Here is a 22,526-nt window from a genome sequence, read left to right on the forward strand (position 1 = left end):
GCTGATAGACAACGCCTGCAGTCTTGGGGCACGGATGGTCCGAACCATCATCCATGGCTACGGCGCCATGCCTCGAGTCGTCCGCGTGCAGAAGCCCTGCCGCCGGCACGCGACCTGTCGAGACCCTGCAGCCAGGCTCTGGCCTTCTCGACCACTCTGCATGGTCCCGACGGTCGTTCCCTTGGGACTCGACATGGTTTAGGGTCCTGACTCTCTCGCTCTTTCGGATGTCCATATGCGTCGACGGAACAAAACGCTTCCACAACAATGTGAGGTATGCAGTAGTAAGGAGGTTAGGATAGTTTTATAACCCTGCACCAAAAATCGGACAACGTTAAGCTCAGGTCGTCGTCGATGTTGTAAGGTGGTTTCGCCTAGCCTTAAAGAGCATGTGCTGTGGAGTGGCAAGCGCACGCCAGAGTTTAGTAGCCTTTGAGCCAGCCTATCAAGTAGACGGCGGATTAGTTCGAACCACCGTCCATGCACGCAAGACAAAACACAGAGTCGGTCGACGCACATGCGAGATGCCGAAGCATGAAAGGACACGCCGAAAGTCACTTCCGCGTGTGTGGCCCCTGAGGGTCAGAGGCAGAGTTCTAGATTTTACGCAATCTTGATCGGGGACAGCATTAAAGTGAGGATGAATCCCTCGAACCTCAATAGCTCGGTCCTCAATCAAGTATTTTCCCCCTTCACTTTACAGACTTTATTTCTAAGCAAGCCGCCAACCTCGTGCCTGGCGGAATCTTTACTGCCACGCGCTGGTACAAGGACTAGTCTGAAGCTTCCCAATCTTGGTCATTGTGGGGAAGGACGGCCGAGTTGATTATTGGCCTTCGCGATCGCAGATTGCTGCAATCACACAACACTTCCAAGGTAGGTCGGCAGTCGAAACCCCCATCATCACCGACGACTCGGCGACTCGGCGGAGCACCTCGGTACGCGTCAGTGCCCAAGGCGACCGATCGTTCTATCATCAGGGTCACGCGTTGGCGGTGGTAGCAAGTACTGGCTTGGTCTGGGCTTACTTATGTCACAGCTTGCCCTCGAGCAACAGCTCTTCACTACCTACTTATTTATCCAAGCCTCACCTCTACCTACCGATTCCTTTGCAGTTTTTTGCAATCGATCAATTCCGCTCCACTTGTCCACGGCTCAGAGAATATTCCTGCCCCTGAAAATATTCTCCATTGTCAAATAACCTTAAAGATCACGCTGCACCGTCGGCTCTCCACCTCACACCCCGAAGAGCGTCTGCTGGCCGTCATGGAATCCCCAAGGAAGGAATTGATGTCTGCCCTCTCCACGTGAGCTCCCACTTCCGGGCATTTCTGTCTTCGACATGGTTGCTGATCATCACTAGACTCCACTTGGGTGGTAAATACTCTGATCTTACTGTCAAATGCAACTCTCGGGAATACAACGTTCACCGAGCCATTCTTTGCTCACGATCTGGATTCTTCGATGGCGCCTGTAGCAACCAGTTTCGCGAAGCTCAGACCGGTCTGATCGACCTGAGCGAGGAGGACGAAGAAGCCGTCGAGCACATGATCCACTGTAAGTCTCTGAACACTCGGATACGCCGGCGTGATCCGCATTGCTGGTGGTCATTTTCCTCGACGCCACGACATGCAGGCTGTAATCGTGCTAGTTCTCCTTTTTCTGACACAGCCTGACCGTCGTTTAGACTTTTACCACCTGGACTACCTTGTTAGCGAGGATGAGGAAGAGCCGGCTTCTCCTGTCTTCCGTCACCGTGCGCAAGAGGCCCTCCGCCAGAGACCTCAAAAGCTTGATCTCTCTCACATCGTGGACCCCCTTTTCGCTCAGGCGGCTGCTTGCGCCCCACCCACGCCAGTTACGCCCACGGAAGGCATAGACCCCCTTTCGCGCGCAAGGCACGACTCGAGCGTTGATCACTCACCGCGTGCAACGAGCCCTAAAGGCAAGACCGGTCTTCGCGGCGCCGGTGCCGGCAGCCCTTCAAACTCTGGGTCCGAGTGTGATTCTGAAGAGGACGAAGATTGCGAGTACGAAACCGACGAATCAAACCTCCTCACTCACACTCGTGTCTACGCGTTGGCCGAGAAGTACGACATTCCTGCATTGAAGGATCTCGCAAAAAGCAAATTCGAAATGGCCATGGCTTGCTACTACGACTCGCCAGAGTTTGCCGATGCCATCGAGGAAGTTTACTGCTCGACCATTGACAACGACCGTGGTCTCCGGGATGTTGTCCTCCAAGCCTTCAGGAGTCACCCTCAACTCGCCAGTACTCAGGATGTTTTTGGTGTCATCAAGCGCACTCCGACTCTGGCATTTGAGCTCTGGAAGACCGAGAGAGGAATCCCTGTCTGAGGCAGCTTGAGTTCGGCAAGTGAGGTCGGTCAGAGGTTACAGACTTTGACGTACCACTCTGCCAGCGAAATAAAATCTGCAAGCTGTACAGCGTTGCATGAATCAGACCTAGACGTCGTGTCACCAAATGCGACTACGTTGCGACACGTTATTCTGGTCAACAGCTTTCTCCTGCCCCTGCGGAAGCCATATCATAACCATGGAGTTGCGATACTTCATTGCGGCGCAGCAGTTACGCGTTCGAATGGCAGCGCGCAAGGAGCGGTTCGAAGACGGGAGGGAGCGAGGTCTTGGCCAGGAAATAAAATCCTGGGCATGTGATGGAGGGGAAATGGCGCTTGGGATGCATGATACCCATGGAAACTTTGTTTTTATTTCGAAGGTCACGAACACTGAGCGTTGAGTGGACCACAACCTGCGGAATCGCTTTAGGCATATACGAGGAGTACCAATTGACATTTGTCAATCGTATGCAGCTCAGAAATTTCCGCGCGATCGAAAAGTGAAGCCGCTCAAGTGCATGAACAAGCAGCAAGAGTTGCAGGATACAAACGACAGCGAGCATGTACATGCAATGGATTTTTCCTTCTGCAGTACACATCTCGACTCATCCACAGAGAACCCAGTGGTGGGTGGTTGGTACGACTCCGGCGGTGGAACTACGTGCAAGGAACGGCACATCCAACGCTGACTGCTTCTCAGGTTGCATACCTTGACATGTCGCGCCAAGCGTCATTCGCGCACCACCTGACACTGTCAACACACACTCCGAGCTCAATTCTACGAATCTACGTTTTTTTGGTGACTTCGTCTCGCAAACCTAGAGCCCATCTTGGTCGACGATGCGGGGCTCGCGTGGAGGGGCAACATGCCTAACCACGTGTCAGACACCCATGTCGCTCATGCCCTTCTTTCTTTCTACGCTGAAAGGGCAAGCAAAACGACCAAGCTCTTGTTTTCCTTTTCTTGTGGGAGGTGCGGAGGCAAGCGCCATTGGCAGGCCACTAAAAACCTGCAAGTTGCATCACTGCTCTGTCACAACAGATCTGCGGTTGCTGAAAAAAAGTCGTCAGCCTTCAGGGCTGAAGCGAGAGAGGAGAAACAAAAAAGTCTCGAGAGAGCGCCTCTGTTCTCCGAGGAGCTGGTACTTCCCACTGGCTTGCATGAGCTGGCTTGCGCCGCCCGCACTCGCGCGTCTTGTCTGTTTTGACATCCTTCTCTTTCCGGGTGCTTGACCAAAAGCGAGGAACGCGCTGACTGCAAGAGAAAAGCTAGATTGTCTTGAGTCTCTACGGCCGGTGATTCCGACAAGAACGTTTGACGGACACCAGAAGCTTTCTGCATCTCACTCGAACTCTGTCTGTAATCTTGTCACCTTGTCAATGCACGAGCTGAAGGAAGAAATCTGAAACATGTGGTGGATGCATGGTTTGAGAGTAACTATGACGATGTCTGATTTTCTCACCAGCCAACTATCTATCGAGACTGCTTCTTTCGGCATTTGGGAGCTCCTCCAATCACTCCCGCGCCCCTGAACGCAAGCGCGACAACGAGAAACCCAGTCGCTGCAAAGCCTACGTTGAGCCATTGGGCTGCGTGCAATCCATGCAGGTAGGCGTGGTCGCCAACATTGTCTTCCATGTCAACGACACGCGTTCCCTCCTGGCTCTTCTGCACGGCGACTTGAATGGCAGTACCGATGGCTAAACCGATGGCTCTCCCGATCTGACCCAGAGCGTTGACGAGACCACCACCTAGGGCCTGATCCTCTGGAGGTAGATTATGCGCGACGAGAAGCAGTAGTGATGGAAACAAGGTATCTGCGCCGAACACGGCTAAACACATGGCTGGAAAGCCATAGGCCCAGTACGTCTCTGTCGGAGGTATCGGGACAGCCATAAGCCTGGACTAGTCAGCATGTTTCAGGAAAAGCTAGGTACAATCCTGCGAGCTTACAAGTTTGCCAATCCTACACAAGTCATTCCCCACATGAGTATGTAATGAATAGGTACTCGGCTTAGTAGTTGTGATGTTACGAGTACCGTGAGTATACCAACGACACCTGTCGGGATGAAACGGAGAGTCGTCTGTATGGCGCTGAGTCCGAGGTACTCTTGGTAGAAATATGTCGAGAAGATGAGGTAGTTGTTGAAGGCCGAGAAGAAGACAGCCATTGCTAACATAGCGGCAGAAACCTTGAGACGTTTGAACAATGTAATCTTCATCAGAGGCTGGCGTCGTGTTCGTTTCTCTTGATACAGTTGCCAGATGACAAAGGTGATGATGCACAGAATCGATGCAACGATCAGAACTGGGATATACGGCTTGCTCCATCCAACGACGTTGCCCTCGGCCAGTGCGAAGAGAAGAATGAGTACACCGACTGTCACCAAGAGAGCCCCGACCCAGTCGATGGACTTCTTCGGCTCAGTGTTTGACCGCGGCGGTGGCTTGGGAATAACGAAGTAACCCGCTGCCGTTACCAAGAATGCCATGATCGAGAGGATCCAGAAAATCCATCTCCAGGATGCGTATTGTGCGACAAGTCCACCGAGCAGATTGCCCATGACAGAGCCCATGGGGGCACCGGCCGAGTACAGAGAGAAAGCATAGTTCCGGGCCTTTCCAGGAGGAAACGTAGCGGACAGGATACCGATGGCGGTTGGAACATTGCCAGCTCCACCAACGCCTTGTAGTCCTCGGAGGAGATCGAAGGCAATCTCGTTGGTTGCGAAGGGGTTGATCAGAGTGAGGATGGCAACCCACAGTGATCCCAGAATGAATATGGACCTCTTGCCGTAGACATCGCCGAGCTTACCCCATAACAACAGGAAGCAGCCAAAGGCCAGAGAGTATGCCGAAACGATCCATTGTTGTCGAGCTACTGGAATGTCCAGTGCCTTGCCAATACTTGGGAGTACGATGACAACGGCCTGCACCGTCAAAGTATTGAGAAACGCAGCCTGTCCAGTATCAGCAACGGCGAGCTGAAAAGTGAGAGCATTATATCGAGAACTTACTCCGGTCAGTGTAGCCACCAAGGCAATCGTGCGAGCCTTTGAGAGAGGAGGTTGCGACGAGCCTGCGCCGGGTGACTGAGCCTGTTCACCTGATTCTATAGTGTGTGTTTCCAGCTCTCGCTCGAGAGTAGAAACTTCTTTGGTCGGCTGCTCGACCGAGAGCGGGGAACATGCAAGTCGTATCTCTTTCTCAGTCATGACGAACGAACAGTTCCGAAGAACGAGTAACGATGCGGAAGAAAGGTAAGAAACGATAGATCAACACATGCTCAGACGTGCACGCATTTGACAGCGAGTTGTTCTGCGCATGTGGAACGACAGGCGCAATACCGAGGTGGCAGGGGATGATTGGATTGCCGTCAAGTCAAAGTAGTCGGCTTGACCGACGGCAGATTTAACGGGAGCTGAGAAACAGATCGGGGTCGCCAATGTGGTTCCCAAGCACGCCGCAGAGTGCCGCGACGCGATCACACTTACATTCGCTCTTCATTCAAGTGATAGCGGTATATGCATCAATATACGCAACAGAGTTTTGATACTCGCAGGCAGAGAGCCGCTTCTAAAAAGCTTCATCTGGAAACACTCAGACTTCACGGACACTCGGATCTATCGGACATTAACTACCGGTGTTTAGTCTAGACTCTGATGATGTAACCCCTAGGTATGAGCTATATAACAACTGCCGATTGTTTTGATCAAGATCTGAAATCTGAGAATTCAATCGCCTCTACATTAACAAGCTTCGCTGACAAAATGCCCTTCAACTACAACAAAGTCCTCGTCCTCGGTGCCACATCTGGTATCGGTTGGGCTCTCTCAAGCAAGCTCGTCGAGAATGGCGTCAAAGTTGTCGTTACTGGCCGCAGACAAGAGAAGCTCGATGAGTTCGTTTCCCAGCATGGCAAGGACAAGGCCGAGGCAGTACAATTCGACATTACACAGCTGGACAAGATTCCTGGCTTCGTGAAGAACCTCATGGAGTCTCACCCAGACATCGACAGCATCTTCCTCAACTCAGGTATCCAGAGAGGATTCGACTTCTCCAAGCCCGAGAGCATTGATCTTAGCTCGGTCTCGGAAGAGATGAACACCAATTACATTTCGTACATCCATCTGGTCACTGCTTTCACCCCATACCTTCAGAAGCAGAGCAAGCAGACTTCCTTCATCTTTACCACTTCTGGATTGGCTCTGGTAAGCAATTTGATTCTACCGGCTCTTCCGTGATCGTGTTCCAATCATCAGAGAAGACGGCTACTATGACGGCATACTGCGTTGCAATGGTCATTCTGATTGGAACATGATCACAGTCGAGAGGGGCAAAAAAGTCGTACAATGCAGTATGCTGATCGAGAACAGGTGCCCATGAATAGATGCCCCAACTACTGTGCTTCCAAGGCCGCACTGCACCATTTCATTCTAGTGCTCCGCGAACAACTCAAGAACGGACCTGGTAACATTCAAGTCATTGAGATCTTCCCTCCTGCAGTTCAAACCGAGCTACACGACGCAAAGCACCAACCGGACATCAAGAACGGTGGACAGATTGGCATGCCTCTTAAGGACTTCACAGATGCCACATGGGCGGGACTCGATGCTGGTAAAGATCAAATTGCCGTTGGTATGTCCGAGAGTTCCTTCAACGGATGGGAGCAAGAAAGACAAAAGGCGTTCCATGGCATGAATGCCCACATAGCCAAGATGATGGCACAGCATTCGGAGTAAAGGCAGGATACCCAAATACTAGATACGTAGACGGAGAATAAAAAGGATGCGAACGACGACGTGACGTTGCAGCAGGGCTTTGTCATGTGAAACAACGCGACGACACGAGTGCACTGCCCACCCAGGCTCGACCTTTCGTACTGAGACACTACTCCCTCGGCGACTGCTTCGCACATAAACCTCTCTTTCCTCAGCCGAACAAGGGTAGTCGTTCAACAAACCTCAATCATGGCACCGCTCGAAGAAATGCAGATTGCTCAGCTCAACCGGTCCATCCGGACCATCAAAGCGGTGCGGAGACAGCGCAATGTCCAAAGCCACCAACGAACGGCCGACTGACGCCTAGACAGGAACTCGAATTCTTGTGCGACGCATCTGTCATTACACCGCAGCAGCTGTCGTCGCTGCTGTCACAGATCCCCGCCCAGACTGCTCTGCATGCGCCCTTGTCCGTCGGCGCCGTGCCTGGCGCTGTCCCCGTCAACGATGCCGTCCCCGCAGCGCCCATGGCCAACCTGAACATCAACAGAGACGATGAGAAGAAGCACGGAAACAGCTTCTACCAGCCCTCGCCCGCACCTACACCAGCTCAGGCTCCTCCCGCCTATGCCGCCCCACCGCCATCCATGCCTCCACTTGCCCAGGCCACCGCTCTGTACGCATACAACGGCACCGACCCCGGCGATCTTGAACTCCACCCCAACGACCACATCAATGTCACCGAGTACATGAACGCCGAGTGGTGGAAGGGCAAATCCTCTCGCACTGGCCAGGAGGGTATCTTCCCTCGTTCGTACGTCCGTGTCATTGAGAACACTCTACCGCAAGCTGCACCTACAAACTACGGCAACATGCCTCTTGATGTCAGCGGCCAGGGCGATGGCAGTGGCAAGGTTCCCAGCAAGGGCGAGGAGATGGGCAAGAAGTTCGGCAAGAAGGTATCGTTATTTCCTGAATGCTTGGTTCTTGAAACTGACTTGTCTCATAGCTTGGAAACGCCGCCATCTTCGGTGCTGGTGCCACGATTGGTGGTAACATTGTCAACTCCATCTTCTAGTCCTTTTGACTATAGCATGAGGCTCGTCAAGTCCTTTGTCTCTTTTCCATGTTTGGCGTTGGAGGTTCGAATTTTCGGGGTTTCTTGTTGCTGTTTTAATAGAATATATTCTGGTGCAGCTCAGTCTTTCACATACTGTAATGGCATTGTACCACTTCATCTCGATCATTGTCTCACGTTCCGAAGGACAGTTCGATCATTGTGTATATGTAATTGGTTTTGTCATATAAGAGTTGAGATATATATCTTTTCGCAGGGTATCTTGAGAGGTGTGATGAGTATGTACATGGGTGCGGACTGGAATGGCCCGACTGGTTATTGACTTTGCTGCGCCAGCGAAGTATTTTGTGATTGCTCCTCATTTCTAGGAGACTCTTCTGACTTTGATGTTTCATCTTTTGGCGTAGCAGGTGTCTGAGTATCCGGAGTTGTGGTGGTCGAAGTGTCCACCTCGATGCTATCGTTACTGCCTTCTGCCGGACTCGGCAGTGGTTCATATTTCGATTTTAATCGATCCACCTCTGACTTGAGAGCGACGATTTGACGAGTGTGGTCCTCCAATGCGTCCAAGCGGTCCTCGACACCCTCTCTTCGAGTGCTTTCCTTCCTCCTCGTACGCCATTGATCCCAGACGAGCAGGCCGACGGCCACAGCGAAGATGAAGGATTCGGAGAGGAAGTTAGCCCCTAGCTCGATTGCCCTTGACTCGGAGAGCGGACGGATCCTGGGTTTCGCAGGGGCTTCGGCCTTCTTCTCTTTGAGATCTGCAGCAGCAGCATCGTCCGCTTTTTGTTGCGCTTCGGTCCTGACGGTGGGTGTCTCTGTCTGTCTCTTTTTGGCAGCGGCCTCTGCAGCTTCTCGGGCATGCATGCGTTCTTGGGCGGCCGCGTCGTGCAGAATCCCCAGTCGCATGCGCATGTCTACACGATGAAGGCCCTGAGCAAAGCCCACGCAGTATCTACGGAAGGTGTCATGTTCTCTGGCAGACTGTTTGATTCGGTTCTAGGTGACAGTCAGTCTCGAGTCTGAATCGGCAAAGGCTAAGCATTGCATACGCCTATGGGCTTGGCAACAGTACGGATCACCAGAGAGGCGAGCTTGAAGGTCAACGACATGGAGGAACAGCCAACATCAAACACGCGAGGTATCCAAAAGTCGCACAAGTCAACAACAGCTTTCGCATGACGCAGCAGGCACGCATTTCTCGGCAGGGTTTGGAGCGCCGGAGCCCGGCAGTTGGCGTCTGGGTCTAGCGCTGGCTGTGGTCTTGGCTGCGCGGTTGCTGTGCGGGAAAGCGTGGGTAAACAAAATAACACTGCCAAAGCAAGCGAGCGCTTGACGCTTCTCTCTTGTATCAACGACCAGCCATCCACCAGCATCATACTCGCAGCAGATACTAACCATGTCTGTCCACGCGGATCCTCCGCCATCTATCGTCTCGGAACCGCATGGCATCAACTATGCTACCTCGAACCAACTGGGCAAGGGCGGCTTTGCCATCTGCTTCAAGGCTGAGCGTCTCGAGCGCGACCAGCCCACTGGCCATGTCGTTGCTCTCAAGATTGTCAAGTCCAGGATGGAGCCCGCGAAGCTAGCTCAGAAGGTCCGCTGGTTGTCCTCGCGCATATCGTCTCGTTCCCTACTGACTTGGCTTCTTCCTCCAGTTCATCACCGAATTGCAAATCCATTCCAAACTGTCCCACCCTAACATTGTAGCCTTCCACCGCGCTTTCTCCTTTGGCGAGAGCACCTACGTCGTCCTAGAACTGTGCTCCAGTGGCTCGCTTGCAGACATGCTCAAGCGTCGCAAAAACATCACTATGCCCGAAATCCGTCGCTTCATCATCCAAGTCTCCGGCGCCGTCAAATACCTACATGCCCGCAACATTGTCCACCGCGACCTCAAGACCGGAAATCTGTTCCTCGACGAGAAGATGAACATCAAGGTTGGCGACTTTGGCCTCGCTGCCCTGCTTGTCAGTGGAAAGGATATGGACGCCAAGCGACGAACCACCATGTGTGGCACCCCCAACTACCTGGCCCCTGAGATCCTGGAGAAGGGCAAAGGCCACAGCGAGAAGGTTGATCTGTGGGCTATTGGCATCATCGCGTAAGCTCAATCGGCCTGTTTCGCGAATCCCGTGGCTGATCCGTACAGATACACTCTTGCCGTCGGAAGGGCTCCGTTCCACGCATCATCCAAGGAAGAAATTTACAAGAAGCTAAAAGCAGGCGACTATTCATGGCCCGAGTTATCATCAATCACAAACGAAATTTCTGCAGACCTACGGGATTTGGTTTCGTCTCTACTGGTCTCGGAGGAACTGCGACCTTCTCCGGATCAGATCGTATCACATCCTTTCTTCAAAATCGCCTTTGTTCCCAGACAGATGAGCCGCGCCCAAGTCAGCAAAGTCCCCTCGTGGCCTAACGTACAACCGCCGAGTCCAGAAGTGCTTCAGAGAGGCTACAGCGAATCCTGGTGGTATGTTTGCAAGGAATCTGGAGTTGGTGAGTATGCACCAGGCAAATGCTTCCAGCTCAATGCAGGCAAGAAGATCCGCAGCATTGTCAGAGATATCGAGCGAGAAGTTGCTGCAGGTCGCCAGCCTGTTATCCCGATTCCGTCAGACACGGTTTACACATCCCCGAATTGCAACAGCATCGATGCTTTCCAGCCCATGAACGCATTATCAGAAATTGCCGAGGAACGCGAACCCGACACCAGACAGCTCAAGGAGATATCCCATAACGAGGTTCAATCGGGCAAGGAAAACAGCGCAGACGAGATCAAGAAGAAGAAAGATGCTGAGATGATGCCTCCTCCTCCACGTGTCCGAAGAGCAGGCCCAATCCGAAGGACACGCACGGTTCCAACAGAAGCAAACGACAAGGAAGAAAGCACTCCCGAGTCAACTCGCCAGTCATCTCGACTGAACACTCTGAGCCAAACTAACACTTTGAGCCAAACTGCCTTCAGTGGAACGAACTTCCTCCCGTCATCTTCACAACCCCAGAGTGGCGAGATTATTCCATCCTCAAAACGAAGCGTGGATGCCAGTTTGGCACGACGTCCTCGAAAGAACACTACGGATCGGGATATTCCTGCTCTAGCAGATGCGATACGCGACGATCTGGAGATTGCGTCGTCTAGGACGTTAAACACTAGAAGCTCGCGATCAAGGTCAAAACAGCCGAGTCAGGAAGTGGTCGAAATATTCGATGAACAGGAGAACCTTGGTAGACCGGTCCTTCCACCGCCCCCAGTCATGAGCGCAAAACTCCCGATTCCAAGGAGAAAGATCATTGAGACGACTTCGACATTCCCGGGATCCGATCCGACAGCAGTACTGGAGCGTCTGAATGCATTCAGAGATAATCTAGCATCAGCTTTGGAGAGAAAACACCTCATGCCTTCCAGGCGAGTTCCACAGCAACCATCGAAATCACTACCTTTTGTAAGCCGATGGGTGGATTACAGTAAGAAACACGGAGTAGGATATGTCCTGGACGATGGCACAGTAGGATGCGTCATAAATGGTTCTGCGGCCAGCGGTACGCCTGTGACCCACGTAGCAGTCAAGAACGGAGAAAGATGGCTCGCTCGTATAGGAAAACGCTTCGAGTATCTGGAACGTGTTCCATTCAGGATATTCGAGGACCATGGAGCTGCTGGACTCGAAAAGCTGGATCTCGGAAGCAGAGATGAAAAGACGAGAGAAAGATTGCGGATGCTCCGTGTTCTTTGGGTGAAGTTTGGAAGATATATGAGCCAAACGCTCAATGCGACCGAGACAGCAGACGGTGCAGATGACGAATTGGAGACAGACTCTGATTTGCTGTTCGTGCGATTCTACCAGAGATCAGGCAATGTCGGCATCTGGGGATTCTCGGACGGCTGCGTACAGGTATGTTTGGGTAGTGACGTTGTTAAAGATGCAAGAGACTTACATATGACTAGCTTCACTTCCCTGACCACACCAAATTCGTTATCTCGGCAGATGGTCTGCATACCTCTGCAACACTCGTGCCAGTGGAAGGAGTGCGTGCGATCGAAGAGAAACACGATTTGCCAGGGAAGCTGCTCAGAGACCGGCAGACCTTGGTTCATTCAATTCACGCACTGCTTTATGGTTCACAGCCTGGGGGCCGTGGACAGAAGCTGTTCGCCGAGATTGTCCAAGCCAACATGGTCGAAGACAAAATGCACTTGCTTCTTCAAGTACTAGATCAATGGATCGAAGGCGGTGGTCTGGGTTGTACCGGTGTCGGAGACGAACGACTGCAGTGGCAGGGTTCTTGGGTCAACGAACACGCGCGCAAGATCGACTGGGTGACAGTGGGCAGGCTTGGAGGCGACGAGGTCAGATCATAACGGTCATGACCTTGATCTCATTGTGTCTTCTGATTCTTTGATTCTTCCATGGTGCTGGATAGCGAGGCGTTTCGAGGTGGTTGGGCTTTAGCATGACTGGTTTCTTGTTTCGGTTCTTGTTGGATACCTATGATCGCTGTCATGAATTTTTGTTTAGCAACGAATGCATAAAGAGGCAAATGACTATTTCCAAGGCTTGTGTTACGAATGTCTCGAATGCCGGTGCCTAAACATGTCAAGACAATGGGGAAGTATGTGCTCTATGGATGGCTGAGCAACAGGATATTGCGCGTCCATAACGGAGGCGGTTGCGAAAACGATAGGCAGCGCCAGCCATATTCCATACGACACACGCACTCGACGATCAAGCACCAATCGGACCCTGCATACAGAGAAGTATTGTTCGTTATCATATTGGAAGTGGTCGGCTCGCGGCGGCGCGCAATGACATCGTGGCTGGTGCTCAAACGTGGAGCAACTTTGGGCTTGGATGGCACACCAATCTTAGCCAGGTCACAACCAATTCTTGGAGACTTGCACCCTTTCTTGTGTCTGTTCTTCTGACATTCTTTGCTTGGATACCTCGACAGTCCAACATAGCCAAAGCTCGGCGCTACACCTACAGAAGCATCGACTGCCCCGCCATCAGATCGGGCCCACCATGGTGAGCCTCGATTGCCAGTGCCGTCGCGTTATGCCAATTGACTAACCGACCACCCACAGGCCGTCACCAAGCGAGCTGGAAGAAAGAAGGACGCCGCCGCCGCACAGCCTGGAGCCAGTGGAGGGAAGCCTCAGGTCAAGAAGGCGGCCTTCGAGTCGACAAAGAAGAAGGAAGTCGGAGTTTCGGATCTCACCCTTATCAGCAAGATTTCCAACGAGGCCATCAACGACAACTTGAAGAAGCGATTCGAGAATGGCGAGATCTATGTATGCGCCCTGCGAACCTGGTTCATACCCGCCCATCGAATGCTGACTGATGTCTTGCGCAGACGTACATTGGCCATGTGCTGGTTTCCGTCAATCCATTCAGAGACTGTAAGTCGCGTTCCACACTGTACAAGCTTGCCGTATGCTGACTCTTCTGCTCTAGTGGGCATCTACACCGACAAGGTGCTTGACAGCTACAAGGGAAAGAACCGATTAGAAGTGCGTCTCTCAGCCAAAGCATTGTCGCAAAGCTGACATGTTCCAGGTGCCTCCTCACGTCTTCGCCATCGCCGAGTCCTCCTACTACAACATGAACGCCTACAAAGAGAACCAATGTATCATCATTTCGGGAGAGTCAGGAGCCGGAAAGACCGAGGCGGCTAAGCGTATCATGCAATACATCGCCAACGTGTCTGGTGGCAGCAACTCGTCCATTCAAGAGGTGAAAGACATGGTCCTGGCCACAAATCCTCTGCTCGAGTCCTTCGGAAACGCAAAGACGCTGCGCAACAACAACTCCTCGCGATTTGGAAAGTACCTCGAGATCCAGTTCAACGCTCAGGGTGAGCCGGTTGGTGCCAATATCACCAACTACCTACTGGAAAAGTCAAGAGTTGTTGGTCAGATCACGAACGAGAGAAACTTCCATATCTTCTACCAGTTCACAAAGGCCTGTTCCGAGAACTACAGACAGACTTTCGGCATTCAGCAACCTCAGTCTTATGTCTACACTAGCGCATCCAAGTGCTACGATGTGCAGGGAATTGATGACCACGCCGAGTTCCAGGACACTTTGAATGCTATGAAGATTATTGGTCTGTCGCAAGCCGAGCAAGACGACATCTTCCGCATGCTTGCTGCAATCCTCTGGCTCGGAAACTGCACATTTACCGAGGACGACCAAGGAAATGCCGCCATCGCAGATCAGTCTGTGGTTGACTTTGTCGCCTACCTCCTCGAGGTCGACTCAGCGCATGTCAACAAGGCTTTGACCATTAGAGTCATGGAGACTAGCCGCGGTGGCCGTAGAGGATCTGTTTATGACGTTCCTCTCAACCCGGCGCAAGCGACCTCTGTCAGGGATGCCCTGGCCAAGGGTATTTACTACAATCTTTTCGATTGGATTGTGCAAAGAGTCAACGTGTCACTCCGGGCTAAGGGTGTAGTTGCCCAGTCAGTCGGTATTCTTGATATCTACGGATTCGAGATTTTCGAGCGCAACAGTTTCGAGCAGCTCTGTATTAACTACGTCAACGAAAAGCTGCAGCAGATTTTCATTCAGCTGACTCTCAAGGCCGAGCAAGACGAGTATGAGAGAGAGCAAATTACATGGACCCCGATCAAGTACTTCGACAACAAGGTCGTGTGCGAGTTGATCGAGGAAAAGAGACCTCCTGGCGTTTTTGCGGCACTGAATGATGCTTGTGCGACTGCCCACGCTGACCCTGCAGCTGCGGATGGCTCTTTTGCTCAGAAATTGAATGCCCTGTCCTCAAATCCCAACTTCGCGCCGAGACAAGGTCAGTTCGTCATTAAGCATTATGCTGGTGATGTGGCCTACGCTGTCGAGGGAATGACCGACAAGAACAAGGATCAGCTATTGAAGGATATTCTTAACCTCTGTGGACAGAGTTCGAACAACTTCGTCCACACTCTGTTCCCTAACCAGGTTGACCAGGATAACAAGCGACGTCCTCCTACTGCTGGTGATAAGATCAAAGCCTCTGCCAACGACCTGGTCTCTACATTGATGAAAGCTTCGCCTTCTTATATCCGCACAATCAAGCCCAACGAGAACAAGTCGCCTACTGAATACAACGTTGGAAACGTCATGCATCAAATCAAGTACCTGGGTCTCCAGGAGAACGTCCGCATCCGTCGTGCTGGTTTTGCCTACAGACAAACATTCGACAAGTTCGTGGAACGTTTCTACCTGCTTTCGCCCAAGACGAGTTATGCTGGAGACTACACCTGGACCGGCGACGCCAAGTCTGGTGTCAAGCAGATTCTCAAAGACAGCAGTATCCCTGTCGAAGAGTATCAAATGGGTGTCACAAAGGCATTTATCAAGACTCCCGAGACCCTGTTCGCGCTTGAGACCATGCGCGATAGGTATTGGCACAACATGGCTATCAGAATCCAGCGAGCTTGGCGCAACTATCTCCGCTACAGAATAGAGTGTGCAACACGTATTCAACGCTTCTGGAGACGCAAGACGGGTGGTATGGAGTTTATACAACTGCGCGACCAAGGTCACCAAGTACTTGGAGGCCGCAAAGAGCGTAGACGTTACTCTCTGGTTGGTTACAGAAGATTCATGGGTGACTATCTCGGCATTGGAAACAATGGTGGATCTGGTGAGATGATCAGGAAGTCGATCAACTTGCCCAGCTCTGACCAGGTGTTGTTCTCTTGCCGTTGCGAACTCCTCGTCTCCAAACTTGGACGTTCTAGCAAGCCGGAACCACGTTTCCTTATCTTGACCAACAAGAGTGTGTACCTTGTCAAGCAAGCTATTCTCAACAAGCAGCTGCAGATCATGGCTGAGCGCACCATCGCTATCGGTGCCATCAAGTTCGTGAGCGCCTCTACGCTCAAGGACGATTGGTTTGCAATTGGTGCTGGATCTCCCCAAGAGCCCGACCCGTTGGTGAATTGCATTTTCAAGACCGAGTTCTTCACCATGTTGAAGCAGGCATCGCGTGGCACAGTCGATATTCGCATCGCCGAGGCGATCAGCTACAACAAGAAGCCTGGTAAACTTGCAACTGTCAAGGTTGTCAAGGATTCAACTGTTCCTCGCGATGATCTGTACAAGAGTGGTACTGTTCACACTGGACCCGGTGAGCCTCCTAACTCTGTATCTAAGCCTACTCCGAAAGCCAAGTCCATCCCTGGCAAACCCATTACCAGCGGTAAGCTGCTCAGACCTGGAGGTCCTGGTGGCCAGCCGTCAAAATTGGCCTCTCGGCCAGCACCTCAATCACGACCCGTACCACAAGCTCGTGCTCTACCAAGCGGAAACCAAGGTATCCCAGCAGGTCTACCAAGCAGAAACCAAGCTACTCCAGTGACTATACCAAGCAGCAACCAAGGGCTACCATCAGGCCTACCCTCCTCGACACTTGTCAATACTCCTGAAGCAGCTGCTGCCGCTGTACAAGCAGCCTTGGGCCACAAGCCAGTTCCCGCACCCGTAGCAGCACTGAATGGTACCGGGCTTTCGCGATCAGGCTCAGGGCGCGCTCCGCCTCCACCTCCACCACCTGCTGCAGCGGCGCCAAAAGAACCACAGTTCCGGGCGATGTACGACTTTGCTGGTCAAACAAGTGGTGAACTCAGTCTCACAAAGGATGAGATTATTCTGATCACTCAAAAGGAAAACAATGGTATGTTATATAATCTCGAGATACAAGAGCACAAGCTAATAACTACTTAGGATGGTGGCTCGCAAAACGCATGGACGGCTCAGCGTCAGGATGGGCACCATCAGCATATCTGGAAGAAGTGATCGCGAAACCAGCGCCTCCACCTCCTCCGCCAGTGCAGGCACGCTCGATGCCTCCAGCACCACCAAAGGCCAATGGCGCTGTGGCAGGCAAAAAGATGGCCCCACCGCCACCAGCAAAGCGACCGGCAGGGCGCAAACCAGCACCTCCTGCGCCAGGAGGTAGCGGCAGTGGCACAGACAGCGGCACATCCACACCACCAACTGGTGGTCTAGCAGGAGGTTTGGCAGAAGCGCTGAGAGCACGATCAAAGGCCATGAGGCAGAATGACGACGGGGATTGGTAGATGTGTGAACGAAGTGATTCAATAGTCGTAAATTGTTACAAGAAAGATACATTTCTATTATACAAACCCCTAGAGAGAGATTTTCTACTTCTTGGGGTTAGCGGCGGGCTTGCGTGCAGCGGCCTCTGAAGGCAACAAGCTACCGATCTTTCTGAGGAGCTTAGTCGAGTCCTTGCTGAGGTATGTGGAGTTGCGCGAAATGGTGCTGGCGATCTCGTTCAAGATCTTGTTCTTGTGTGTCGCGGCCTTGGGATCGGGGTATGTGCCGCGAACGAACTTGTCAAACATGACGTTTTGGCTGTTGGAGTTGAGGGCAGAAAACTTGAAGTCCTCCTTCTTGACGGTCGCAAGGACCGCTTCCTTCTCGGCTTCGTCCTTGAATGAGACAAGCTCGCCCTTGAGCATGCGCTTGGCGATATGGGGAGGGTAGCGGAACTCGTCCTGCTGGGCTTCGGCGACAATCTTGATGCGATCCTCGATGACACCAGCAAAGTTTCCAGCAGCGATTGTGGCACCGCCTTGGCCGAGCTTGAGGTACTCGTCGCGCGAGACGGTCTCGGGCTCAAAGGGCACGGCTGTGACTTCTTGCTTGTCGAACTGCTCGAGCATGGTGAGCTCGTTTGCTGTGGATTCGCCCAGGGGGTCGGGACCGAGTTCGTCGCTGCCTTCTTCGTCTTCGTCTAGTGCCTCCTCTTCCTCTACCGCCTCTTGCTGTCCTCTTTCTCCCTGATTGTCTCTCAGTACTGCCTCACCGCCTTCCTCGGGATCTACCACGACGCCGGAGGATGTGTGTTCGGATCTCGACTCGTCGGCGGCTCTACCGGCACGGACAGGGCGGCCGGGGCTTTGGTTGAAAGCACTTTCGCGGGTTGTAGAGTCGTTGGCCCCCATTTGTCCACTTCCACCACCGACGGCGTCTGCGTCGACATCCTTGGAGCGAGTTGTGGGATAGACGCTGTTGTTGCCGCCCGAGACGGTGGCGGCGGTGCTGCCGCGGTTCAGCATGCGGACTTCCTCTGAGACTTGGGCGGCGCGCTGTTGCCGTGAGCGACCAGTGGCAGGTTGGTTGTGCGGTGTGGGTTTGTGTTCAGGAGCCGGGTTTGTTGCTGTGGTAGGTTAGTCATGGCTACAGTAGTATAGGATAGACGATTGAGCGTACGCATGGTGTTTGAGCCTTTTTCCTGGCCTCTTTGGCGGTTGGCCCAATTGATGTCGCTGTAGGAGCGCACCGACTGCGCGCGGATGCTGACGGAGCATCGCGGTCTCGCCGATGAGACGGCCGTCAGTGGTTGTCTTTTGAACATGGCGATGGGGCTGTGAGAATGGTGAATTGCAAAAAGTCACGGGCACGCGGTATGCTTGCTGTCTTGCATGTTCCCAAATTCTGGCCATCGAGGAAAGCACAGACCATGTGTAGCGTTATCCAGAATAAAGCCCGAAACAACATCAAACATTCATTGCCGTTCTATCGCTATACAATCTTCTGTCACCATATCTTGGTATCACGCTTGATTCTTCATTCCACTCAATCCACATCTTGAAACCATCTCAAAACCATTTCAATCAATTCCTCACACCAAATCACAAACGAATACATCTGTCAACACCACAATCATGCTTCGTAGACAACCCACCAAGATCACTCTCGTTCAGGACGACATCGCTACTTATGATACCAACAAACTCAAGAAGGACCAGGAGAAGAACCATCAGCAACGCGGAGACATCAATCCTTTTGGCAACTCTGTCTTCGATCCTTCCAAAGGTCCAAGGAAGGACACAAGGTCCAAGGAACAAAGACTCGGCCTTTCCAGGAATTAACTACTGGACTCCCAACACGTTCAGGACTGGTAATGGACATTCAATGTGTTCAGGAATAGCCATTGAGCCACTGATTTGCCCCGTGGATGCGAGGAATTTGCCTGGCTGGGCGTGCTTCCTCGCAGCTTCCTTGCGTGAAGAGTCCTCGCGGCAGGAATCTCCATTCCTCTACACGCTCTCGTAAACATCCATCTCTCGTCCACCCCGCTTACTCTGCCATCTGCAATATGTCCAACTTTTTTCTATCCTCTCGCTCTCGAGAGATTTCCAATCTCGCTCATTGATACAGATCATGGCGCGATTGCGATTACTCCCTCTGTTGGCCTTTGTCACTCTTTTGTTGTGCTCATTCTCTCCTACTTTCGTAAGTTGGTCGCTATTGCAACACTCGCATTTCAAGTACTCATCTATGTCTAGGTTCACGCTCAAGCAGACAAGGAAGGTCCGCTGCATACTACAAACCATGTGAAGCGATATGGCTCAGGGGCTCCCTACTGGATGTCCGAAATCACCAGACAAGGCAAAGTCGTGTACGGCACAAACGCTTCGTATGTTGTGTGGAGAAACGTCTTGGACTATGGTGCTAAGGGTCAGTCTGGCTCTGTCTACACTGATGTTCATCGATCTAACAGATGGCAGGCGATGGAGTGACCGATGACACTGATGCTATCAACAATGCAACCTACGATGGCAACAGATGCGCGTACCCCTGCGACTCACAAACTACCACCCCGGCTATCGTGTACTTCCCTCCTGGCACATATGCCATCAGCAGACCGCTCGTCATGCTGTACTACACACAGTTCATCGGAGATGCCAACAATCTGCCTGTGATTATGGGCATGCCGAACTTCTATGGTATTGCTCTACTTGACTCGGATCCTTATCTGGCTTTCGGATACAGCTGGTGGGCAAATCAGGCATGTCAGCCCACTTTACGATGACAGTGCGGTGCTAACAAAAGGTGCTGTAGAACAATATGTGGCGCCAAGTCCGCAACTTCGTCCTGGACATTCGTCAAATACCCCCTGGCACAGCACATTGTCTGCATTGGCAAGTCGCTCAAGGAACATCACTGCAGAACATTGTCTTCGAGATGACTGAGGGTGGCGACGACAACCAGCAAATGGTTGGTTTGAATGATTTCGACACTACAACTTTTGTTGCTGACTACCTTTAGGGCATCTTCATGGACAATGGATCGGCTTTATATCTAGAAGACCTGATTTTCAATGGTGGATCTGTTGGCTTCTTCTCTGGCAACCAGCAGTTTACCTGTCGAAACTTGACCTTCAATAATTGTCAGACCGCCATCTACCAGAACTGGAATTGGCTGTTTGCTTACAAGGATGTTGTCATCAACAATGCTAGGATTGGTATAGACCTTACACAAGGTGGAGACGTCATCACTACTGGTTCCATTAGTCTGCAAGATGCGGTCATGAACAACGTAGAAATTGGTGTTCTCACTACCTTCTCCACCAACTCAACACCCGTCTCTGCTGGCACTTTCCTTCTCGACAACGTAAACTTTGTCAACACTCCGGTCGCGGTCCAGCTCTCTCCTAGCAATGCCACTCTTCTTGAAGGAAACCAAAGAGTTGCATCGTGGGCTCAGGGCAGAGTCTATACTGCCTATGAGTCAACCTACGAAGAAAACAACCTTACTTGCTATGGACCCGCGGCCAGATATGCGCGTGTCCAACAAGTCGCCGATCCTGCCCCTAAATCTCCGTCCTTGCTGACTCCTGATGGCTCGTTTTTCACACGGTCCAGACCTCAGTATGAGGGTGTTCCTGTTGAGAACTTCAAGTCGATCAAGACCTATGGTTGTGCAGGTGATGGTGTCAGTGACGATACCGCTTGCGTACAAAGCTTCTTGAACTCGATCACACCAGATCAGATTGCCTATATCGACTACGGTGCTTATGTCATCAGAGATACCATCAATTTCCCGATCCCGATCAAAGTCCAGGGCGAGCTATGGCCTTACTTCATGGTGGACGGTACTGCACCAAAGTTCAGCGACAAGAACAATCCTCAGCCTGCGTTCCGCGTTGGAGAGCCCGGCCAGGTTGGTGACATCGAACTTGTTGAACTCATATTCCAGACTCTGGGTCCTGCTCCTGGCGCGATTATGATGGAGTGGAACCTCGCTCAGTCGTCGCCAGGCTCTGCTGGTAAGTCGTTTGCTCTGTTCAAGAATCACCTCTTGCTAACTCTCACGTGCAGGAATGTTCGATGTCCACTGGCGTATTGGTGGTACCAACGGCACTCAATTACAATCATACAACTGTGCCAAAACACCCAACGTCCCCACCGTACCCAATCCTGCATGTTATGGTGCCTTCTTACTTCTTCATATCACAAGAACGGCCTCCATGTATATGGCCAACAACTGGGGCTGGGTCAGCGATCATGAAATGGACTTGGCCGGTAAGAAGAAGAGTCGTCAACCCTAGATCTTTAAAAGCTGACTGTTCTCCTAGATCACAACCAAATCAACCTCTACAGCGGCCGCGGAGTTTTGGTCGAAAGTCAAGGTCCTGTCTGGATGGTAGGCACGTCTTTCGAGCACAGCATGCTTTACAATTACCAAATCGCTTCTGCGAAGGAGATCTACATCAGCGCTATTCAGTCGGAAACAGCGTAAGTCACGATGTCTCCTCACTTCCAACCCGTACTGACAGATCCGAAGCTACATGCAGAACAATCCCAATGCAATTGCGCCGTACCCGCCAATGTCTAATTGGAATGACCCGACTTTTGCCGAGTGCTTTACCTCCAATTGTCCAAAGACATGGGGCCTGCGTGTTTTCAATAGCACATACGTCTTTGCCTACGGTGCTGGAATGTATTCGTTCTTCAATAACTACGACTCTGGATGTTTAGCAACCACTAACTGTCAACAAAACATGGTGAGCGTCGAGGAAAGCCAAGGCATATATCTATACGCAGTCAACACGGTGGGCTCTCAGAACCTGGTTTCGGTCGATGGAGTGGATCTTGTGCCAGCAACCGCGAATCCTAATGGTTTCGCAGACACTGTGGCGATATTCGAGTATCCTTGATGGAGATGTATTGGAAAAAGATCTGTTCAATAGTCTGTTTTGTCTGTGGGTCTCTTCTAGAATCACTTGGACTATGTGTGGTAATAGGAAATGCAATTTGTTCATCATCAAAAATCTGTTATGCCTTGCCGAGGTCGGTGCAGCGTCTCGAGTTTCATCGCGTCGGCTTTCGACCGCGTGACTATCAATCTAGTTTTTACGTTCTTCAACCTCGCCAACTCTCGACGATTATGCTAGTGTAGCGACCAAGTGTCTGAGAATGTTGTCGCAGCTTCCTCGTACCTGGGCCTCGCCCTAGGCGCGCGCTTTGGAATGTAATTGACGGTATAAGGAATGTTATCACGCCGCCACAACAACATATCGAACTCGCGCGT

General features: G+C 52.0%; 8 protein-coding genes across 8 annotated transcripts; 5 read left to right on the forward strand and 3 right to left on the reverse strand.

Annotated features, from left to right (window-relative positions):
- Positions 1 to 1,266: 1,266 nt before the first annotated feature.
- Positions 1,267 to 2,358, forward strand: M436DRAFT_60948 (uncharacterized protein; the record flags this gene model as incomplete). The annotated part of the gene is made up of 3 exons (XM_013575648.1): positions 1,267 to 1,307; positions 1,364 to 1,557; positions 1,688 to 2,358. The coding sequence occupies 3 exons, from the start codon at positions 1,267 to 1,269 to the stop codon at positions 2,356 to 2,358; spliced, it is 906 nt and encodes a 301-aa protein (XP_013431102.1).
- Positions 2,359 to 3,834: 1,476 nt separating this feature from the next.
- On the reverse strand, positions 3,835 to 5,576 carry M436DRAFT_38486 (drug resistance protein; the record flags this gene model as incomplete). The annotated part of the gene is made up of 3 exons (XM_013575370.1): positions 3,835 to 4,261; positions 4,315 to 5,321; positions 5,379 to 5,576. The coding sequence occupies 3 exons, from the start codon at positions 5,574 to 5,576 to the stop codon at positions 3,835 to 3,837; spliced, it is 1,632 nt and encodes a 543-aa protein (XP_013430824.1).
- Positions 5,577 to 6,131: 555 nt separating this feature from the next.
- On the forward strand, positions 6,132 to 7,103 carry M436DRAFT_37247 (short-chain dehydrogenase/ reductase-like protein; the record flags this gene model as incomplete). Its single annotated transcript, XM_013575137.1, has 2 exons — positions 6,132 to 6,572; positions 6,738 to 7,103. 2 exons carry the CDS (start codon positions 6,132 to 6,134, stop codon positions 7,101 to 7,103), a joined length of 807 nt encoding a protein of 268 aa, XP_013430591.1.
- A 228-nt stretch (positions 7,104 to 7,331) lies between these two features.
- M436DRAFT_78906 (SH3-domain-containing protein) lies at positions 7,332 to 8,160 on the forward strand (the record flags this gene model as incomplete). The annotated part of the gene is made up of 3 exons (XM_013575999.1): positions 7,332 to 7,394; positions 7,454 to 8,041; positions 8,092 to 8,160. 3 exons carry the CDS (start codon positions 7,332 to 7,334, stop codon positions 8,158 to 8,160), a joined length of 720 nt encoding a protein of 239 aa, XP_013431453.1.
- Positions 8,161 to 8,475: 315 nt separating this feature from the next.
- M436DRAFT_38358 (uncharacterized protein) lies at positions 8,476 to 9,275 on the reverse strand (the record flags this gene model as incomplete). The annotated part of the gene is made up of 2 exons (XM_013575344.1): positions 8,476 to 9,162; positions 9,216 to 9,275. The coding sequence occupies 2 exons, from the start codon at positions 9,273 to 9,275 to the stop codon at positions 8,476 to 8,478; spliced, it is 747 nt and encodes a 248-aa protein (XP_013430798.1).
- A 287-nt stretch (positions 9,276 to 9,562) lies between these two features.
- On the forward strand, positions 9,563 to 17,260 carry M436DRAFT_38757 (uncharacterized protein; the record flags this gene model as incomplete). Its single annotated transcript, XM_013575412.1, has 10 exons — positions 9,563 to 9,763; positions 9,825 to 10,270; positions 10,319 to 12,068; positions 12,122 to 12,523; positions 13,259 to 13,465; positions 13,528 to 13,573; positions 13,629 to 13,684; positions 13,731 to 16,494; positions 16,537 to 16,854; positions 16,905 to 17,260. The coding sequence occupies 10 exons, from the start codon at positions 9,563 to 9,565 to the stop codon at positions 17,258 to 17,260; spliced, it is 6,546 nt and encodes a 2,181-aa protein (XP_013430866.1).
- Positions 17,261 to 17,344: 84 nt separating this feature from the next.
- M436DRAFT_38326 (uncharacterized protein) lies at positions 17,345 to 18,151 on the reverse strand (the record flags this gene model as incomplete). Its single annotated transcript, XM_013575340.1, has 1 exon — positions 17,345 to 18,151. One exon carries the CDS (start codon positions 18,149 to 18,151, stop codon positions 17,345 to 17,347), a length of 807 nt encoding a protein of 268 aa, XP_013430794.1.
- Positions 18,152 to 19,373: 1,222 nt separating this feature from the next.
- Positions 19,374 to 22,152, forward strand: M436DRAFT_70074 (glucan 1,3-beta-glucosidase; the record flags this gene model as incomplete). Its single annotated transcript, XM_013575795.1, has 8 exons — positions 19,374 to 19,445; positions 19,499 to 19,670; positions 19,721 to 20,001; positions 20,055 to 20,210; positions 20,262 to 21,261; positions 21,314 to 21,517; positions 21,571 to 21,730; positions 21,780 to 22,152. The coding sequence occupies 8 exons, from the start codon at positions 19,374 to 19,376 to the stop codon at positions 22,150 to 22,152; spliced, it is 2,418 nt and encodes an 805-aa protein (XP_013431249.1).
- Positions 22,153 to 22,526: the final 374 nt, after the last annotated feature.

Source organism: Aureobasidium namibiae (genome assembly GCF_000721765.1).
Source record: "Aureobasidium namibiae CBS 147.97 unplaced genomic scaffold scaffold_2, whole genome shotgun sequence".
NCBI lineage: Eukaryota > Fungi > Ascomycota > Dothideomycetes > Dothideales > Saccotheciaceae > Aureobasidium > Aureobasidium namibiae.